Below are 6,046 nucleotides of genomic sequence, written 5' to 3' on the forward strand. Positions count from 1 at the left end.
ACTTGTTTTCTCTTCTAAAAATAAATCCTTCCAGGTGATGTTCAACCCAGCCTTTCAAGAATTGTATAAACCACAGTGAATACCTGGTTTATTTCTTCTTGTGTTGATTTTAAAGATTTGATTATTGTTTCAAGCTGCACTTTTCCAGCCTGGATACTCTGCTCTAGCTGAGTCTCTTCCTGCTGCAGGCGGTTCAGCTCTGCTTTTGCTCTGTTGAGGTCATCTTCCTGTAATTTTAAATCTGATTCCTGAGATTGAATCTGCATTTTCAGTGATGAAATCTGAAAAAAAGTGAAATTTGAAATAAATGTTAACTTATTAAATTACGAATTTATAATATAAATAACAGGAAGTTGTACAGCAACCTATCAATTGCTAAGGAAAATAGTTAGAACTTAAGATGAAGAAATTTGTGCTGCTTCTGATGTTGCACAAAATCCATGATAAAAGCACAATCAATAAAACCAAGAAATACTATTTTAAATCACAGAAATACCACATTAATTACACAGGTAATTAGCAGGTGTTTCTTAGACCAGGTTTTCAGAACCTGGTTCCTTTTCCATTCAAACATTTATCAAGGAGCATGAAGTTGATTTTTAACCATGGTAAGAGTTTAAATTAACAGAGTTGCTTATACACTTCTTTCTTCAACACTTTCTCACACAGTGTTACAGAGTTTCTACCTTAAGGTAACCTGCTATTTCCATTGGCAATTGTATCTCCCTGAAAACCCACTTTTAACTCAACACTGGTGACCTTCAGAGGTTCAAAACCTGCACCATTGCCAGGGATTGTCTCTGATGCTTTTCAATTGCCTTATTAGGTCGAATAAATGTTTTCTATATTCTCAGAACAACAACAATTTCTGTAGAAAGGGCCCCTTGGAGATCATCTGCCTCAACCACCACAATGAGAGGTATTCAGGGGAGCAAAACCCTTTCTTGGACCTCTGTATTTGTGTGGAAATTGCTATTTACGGTCAAAACGAACAGAGAAAGCAAGTTTTTTCATTAAATAAATAGAATTTCCTTCAACAAGAAGACAAAACCACCGTTGGGCATGTCCAGAATTAACACACACTCACCACCTGGGTTTCTTCCTGGCATTTCTGCCTGACATCATTGAGCATATCCTTCAGCTTGGCTTTCTGCTGGTCCATCTCATCCAGCCTGTCCTGGGCATCTTGTTTCTGAGCCTCCAGCTCCTGCAAGGTACTTGTCTCCCTGTCTAAGTCATTCTGCAGTTCCTGAGGAAAATCCCACAGTTTGGAGTTTACATTTAGCTGCTGCCTCAAGGAATGATCAGCTTTTGCAAAACCCCAAAGATTTTCTAGGCCCCTGCAGCTGTTTTATTTCTGCAGGAACTTGTATGAGACAGCAGGAAATAAATCAGTGCACGTGGCATTGAGTTATATCCTGATTATCAAAACCAATACTCTTGAATAATGTTTTCCTAAATTACAGTCTTAGTTAAGCACTAAAAAAAAACAACTTTCAAATTGTTCACATATCATCTTTGTATTAATCAGCATCAGATGAAAACATTTCTGATGGAGAACAGGAAAATAAAATTCTTTCTGTAAGTCAGAGGAAAATCCCATGAAAGAAAGGAAGACTTGCCCAGCAGCAACATAAACACATGAAAAATGCTTAATTCCCATATATTATTTGGATTAAAATGAAGCTACTAAGGATAAACCAAAGATTTTACCTGAACTTCATTGGTTTTCTGTCTGATTGATTCTTCTTTTTCCCTAATGTCCTGCTCTAGTGAATACTTTTCTCTGTCAGATAAACAAGCACATGTATTTATTATTAGTTAAATAATACAATACACACAAAAATCAATTCAATATTATTCTGGAAATACCACGTAGCTAAAAAAGCCAGCACATATTCTCATCTATTTTTTTAAAGGAGTAAAGGTTTATATGTATCAATTATTCTTTGAAAAATATTATCTGTGACCATAATCAATGTCCTGAAGTCACCTGGTAGAATCCAGGTTGGCTTTGCATAACTGTAAGTTATCAGTGGGAGATCTGTCACCAATTTCAGTGACAAATAAAACTCTAAAATGGCTAAAAGAAAACAAAAGTAACTGACACCTCAGTACTATAGACTTGTTTGGTTATTGCTCAAGATTTTGTTAACAATCCACAACTTTACCTCTGCAGCTGAGCGATTTCTTGGCTAATATCATCCAGCTCCTTCACTCCTGTGAATTCTCCTGATCCAACAGAACTTGCACTGTCCTGTTAAGAATGAAACAGTCAATTAAAATGTTGGGTGGTAACAGAAGCTCTTCCTTTCCAAAGGCTGAGGACAGAGGTGGGATATGAAATCCTCATGATATGATTTTGCAAAGTGCTGTGAGACACATCAAATTATTGTGCAACAAGCAGGAACATGCCAAGCAATTCCACCTGAGGGACAGGAGAATTGTCTCTGGGGCTGTTTAACAGACAGGAGAGTTGGGACACACACAGCAGTGAGAGGACATGCACAATGGGAACAAATAAACTGCAGGCTATGGGAGAATTCAAATTCAAATTCAAAACCTAAACCCCAGCTCTGCTACAGTCAGTAGTAAAGTTTCCAGGGAACTCAAGGACAGTAGATTGTCATTTCAGTCTTCTTGAGCCCTGCCACAAATTCATGGTAAGTTCTGCAGTTATTCAGGTCATTTCTGCACCCATTCAGGGGTAGCTCAGGGAAGATGCAGAGGGCACCCTTGTCTTTCAGATAACACTGTCAGAAGTCATTAAGAAAGGATCTCAGCACCAGGTACAAAATTGGTTATTACTATAAAAAGGACTGCTCTAAGAAAACCCACTGCAACTGAGCAAAAACTGCAGCACTGAACTCCCTGTTAGCATGAAAAAACAGGAGACCTACAATTTTTAAATAGCATTTTAAAAAGAAGAAAGTACAGTTTGTTTGCTTCGCTCACTTCGAGGTTGCTGTGATAACCACAGAAAGCTTGGCTTTATTAAACATAAAAAACTAAACAAGAACCTAACCAGTAAATCAAAATCAGCAGACTAAAAGGTGACATTTTTGTAGAAACAACAGCTGAGTATACAGTTTAAAAAATTAAATTAAATTTAATTTAATTAAGTCCTCATTTTGGGTGATCATTTCTTTTGTAACATGCCATTATGTCATCATAAATAAAAAATAATCCAGGCTAATTCTTCAAGGAAGCAACTCAAAAGCTTCTAATATCACTTTGATTTTGTCAGGCCAGATAGAGATTTGCTGAGAGACCTGCACTGAATGCTGGACAGGGTCACAGGAAGGTGTCACCCAACATGACTGTGAAATAAGTTAAAATGAGCTGCTGCATTGCTTAGGATAAGAACCACTTAACTAAGCTCACTAAGCTCAGTTTATTTCATGTTATGTTCAACTAAATAAAGCTCAGTTTATTTCATGTTATGCTCAACTAAATAAAGCTCAGTTTATTTCATGTTATGCTCAGCTAAATACACATTAGGTGGAAAAAAATTACAATTAGTTGGAAATAATGGGAAGCTTAAAGATGTATTTACTGCTCATAATTTCAGAGAACTAATCCATGAGTAACTTCAACTGTTCCTGTCCCAGAAACTTCCTGGCAGAGCAATTGCTGAGGGAATAAATATCACCAGGTCAGCAGCCAGTGCTGGGCCCTTCACACTGCTGTGACACCCCATCATGCCAAGGGCAAGTGGTACAGAATTCAAGAGCAGAGACAGGCAAAGGTGGAGAAATAAAACCAGGTTTTGGAGTCAGCAGCATCAGACACAAAAAAAAGGGCATTCCTTTGGGTGTCCCAGTTACTCACACGCCGCATCTCTGAGAGGGCTGAGATCTCAGTTCCTACAGGGGTCAAGTAACCTGACAGAGTCTACAGGAAAAGGACACAGGAGAAACCTTAAAAGGACCACAGCAACAGCAACAGTTAAGTTATTTAGAGCTCCAAAAGGTTTCTGGTTAGGGAAAGCGAAAAAAAAAGTAAAGAAAAATACAGTGTAGCTTATAGAAAAGAGGAAGGTATTGACAGGACAGAGTGTTTATTCATCTCATTTTCAGAAATATAGTGTGGAGGAAAGGAATAAAGCAGAGTTGAGCAAAGTTTAGCAAAGGCTCAGATGCTCCTGTCAAGTGGTGTTAGCAGTGATGGATGCAGGAGTGTGGACTGGCATGATTCAAGGGATGAATCCCAGAAAATAGGAAGTCACCACTCTTCACTTAGCCATTAAAAAATTTGACATTTCTACAGAGGAATTTGGTGCTGATCACAGTCAGGGACAGGATACTCAACCAGCTTTTAATATTTGCTGTTATGAGTTCCCCAAAGTTAAAATTATAGAGAGAGATAATATATAAATATGTACATCTATATGATAATTTATATATTGTTAAAATAAAAATATTTTTAAAATTTAAAAAATTAAGAAAAAACCCTCCTCTATGACAAAGGAGTATTTTTCATGCTAGACTTTTTTCAGCATTATGACTCCTTTTATGGAATAGTTTATTTTATGGAATATTTTACTGCATTTTTCTTTACTTACAGTCTTAGTTGTTAGAAATTTACATTTATTTTCAAATGTTAAAGAAATTTGTAAGAGAAGGTAGGAAAAAAATATTGGCAATTCTTTACCAAGATATTTAAAAAAAAATGTACAAAATTCCTATTTAAAACCCATTTCAAAGCACGTAAATTCAGAGTTATCCACAAATAATCACTGACTTACCTGGATGGGAGTGTTCCTCTCTGTGGGAGGGATCATATCTGGGGATAACACTTGGGGAGGATCAATCCCTTTGCTGACCTTCTGTTGAATGAGATACATGGCAAGTGCAAACTGGTCTTTGCTGAGCTTCCCCATCTGCCTCGTGTCTGCCAAAGCCCTGGTAAAAAAAAACAGATCCCCCTTATAAACAAAAAAAATCTTATTTCTCCTCTACCAAAAAGCCCCAAATACACATATACATGTAATTTCCTTTTGATTCATCCTCAGCAGAGCTTGCTTATTCTAGTGAGAGTTCCACAAACAGAGCAGGATTTTATTAGACATGTTTAACTGAATGGAGCAGTGTTGCTCTGAGAAAATATTTAAAGCACTAAAACTTCAAAAGACAATCACAGTTCACAGACTGACCTATTCCCCCCCTCCCAGAAAAGCAAAGGGAGTATTTATTTCTCCCTTCATTTTCCACACATTGCAGGATGGTAACAGGACATGTGGAAAAGGTTGGGTTTTTGGGTTGTTTCTGGGGTTTTTTTTTAATGTTAGGCCCACAATTCTGGCTGGATAAATAATTACAAAAACACACCTGCTAGGGAATTCTTACCATATATGTGCTAGGAGATTCTGAGACAGACCTGAATGCATAAAAATGTCCTTTACTTCTTGGCCACTCACAAACCCATCCATGTCTGTGTCCGTTTTTAAGAAAATCTCATCGTATCTCACTTTTTCAGCCACTGGCACCACCCAGTTCACAGCTGGCTGCAAAGCAGAGGGGGACATTTCAAAGGGAGAAAAACAGCCTTTATTATCAACACCCTGAGCAGGTACATCACCCAGAGCTGGGTGTGCTGAACATCCTGCACAATAACTATCTTCACTGCATGGTTTAATTTTGTACTCTTTATCTGAATAAAACACTGATAAACAGCTCTCCATCAGTTGAACAGCATTAATTCTTTGGAAATAGATCTAATTAGGCATATTAAGTCTTCAAGCTAATAACAGGATATTTAGAGGGTAGATTAATGACTTCTTTGGTATTAGAGACATGAGTAAAACCTTTCCATGGTCTCACTTTCTATGTAAAGTGAAAATTCCCCCCTAAGATTTGCTACCTCATGGTCACTCTGATTATAATTCACTTGTTCTTCTTCTGTTCTTCCAAGTCTGATTAATGGTTTCTTTGGCATTAAATTCCTTAAATTGGGAATTAAATTTCTTTGGTATTCCATTCTTCCAAGCCTGACCAATGATTTCTTTGGTATTAAATTCCTTAAATTTGGTATTAAATTTCTTTGG

The 6,046-nt window shown here is 37.2% G+C and overlaps 1 protein-coding gene across 1 annotated transcript in view; it reads right to left on the minus strand.

The window, feature by feature from the left end:
* Positions 1-6,046, minus strand: part of EPS15L1 (epidermal growth factor receptor pathway substrate 15 like 1) — a 53,164-nt gene that overhangs the window by 39,880 nt on the left and 7,238 nt on the right. The window contains exons 10-16 of the mRNA XM_029963881.1: positions 5,349-5,506; positions 4,748-4,904; positions 3,832-3,894; positions 2,172-2,257; positions 1,714-1,786; positions 1,088-1,249; positions 84-281 (exon numbers count right to left, since the gene is read on the minus strand). Of these exons, the coding sequence (XP_029819741.1) occupies positions 84-281; positions 1,088-1,249; positions 1,714-1,786; positions 2,172-2,257; positions 3,832-3,894; positions 4,748-4,904; positions 5,349-5,506 (897 nt within the window). The remainder of the gene's footprint in view (positions 1-83; positions 282-1,087; positions 1,250-1,713; positions 1,787-2,171; positions 2,258-3,831; positions 3,895-4,747; positions 4,905-5,348; positions 5,507-6,046) is intronic.

This window comes from Manacus vitellinus, unplaced genomic scaffold (assembly GCF_001715985.3).
Source record: "Manacus vitellinus isolate BGI_N305 unplaced genomic scaffold, ASM171598v3 scaffold_64_pilon, whole genome shotgun sequence".
Lineage (NCBI taxonomy): Eukaryota > Metazoa > Chordata > Aves > Passeriformes > Pipridae > Manacus > Manacus vitellinus.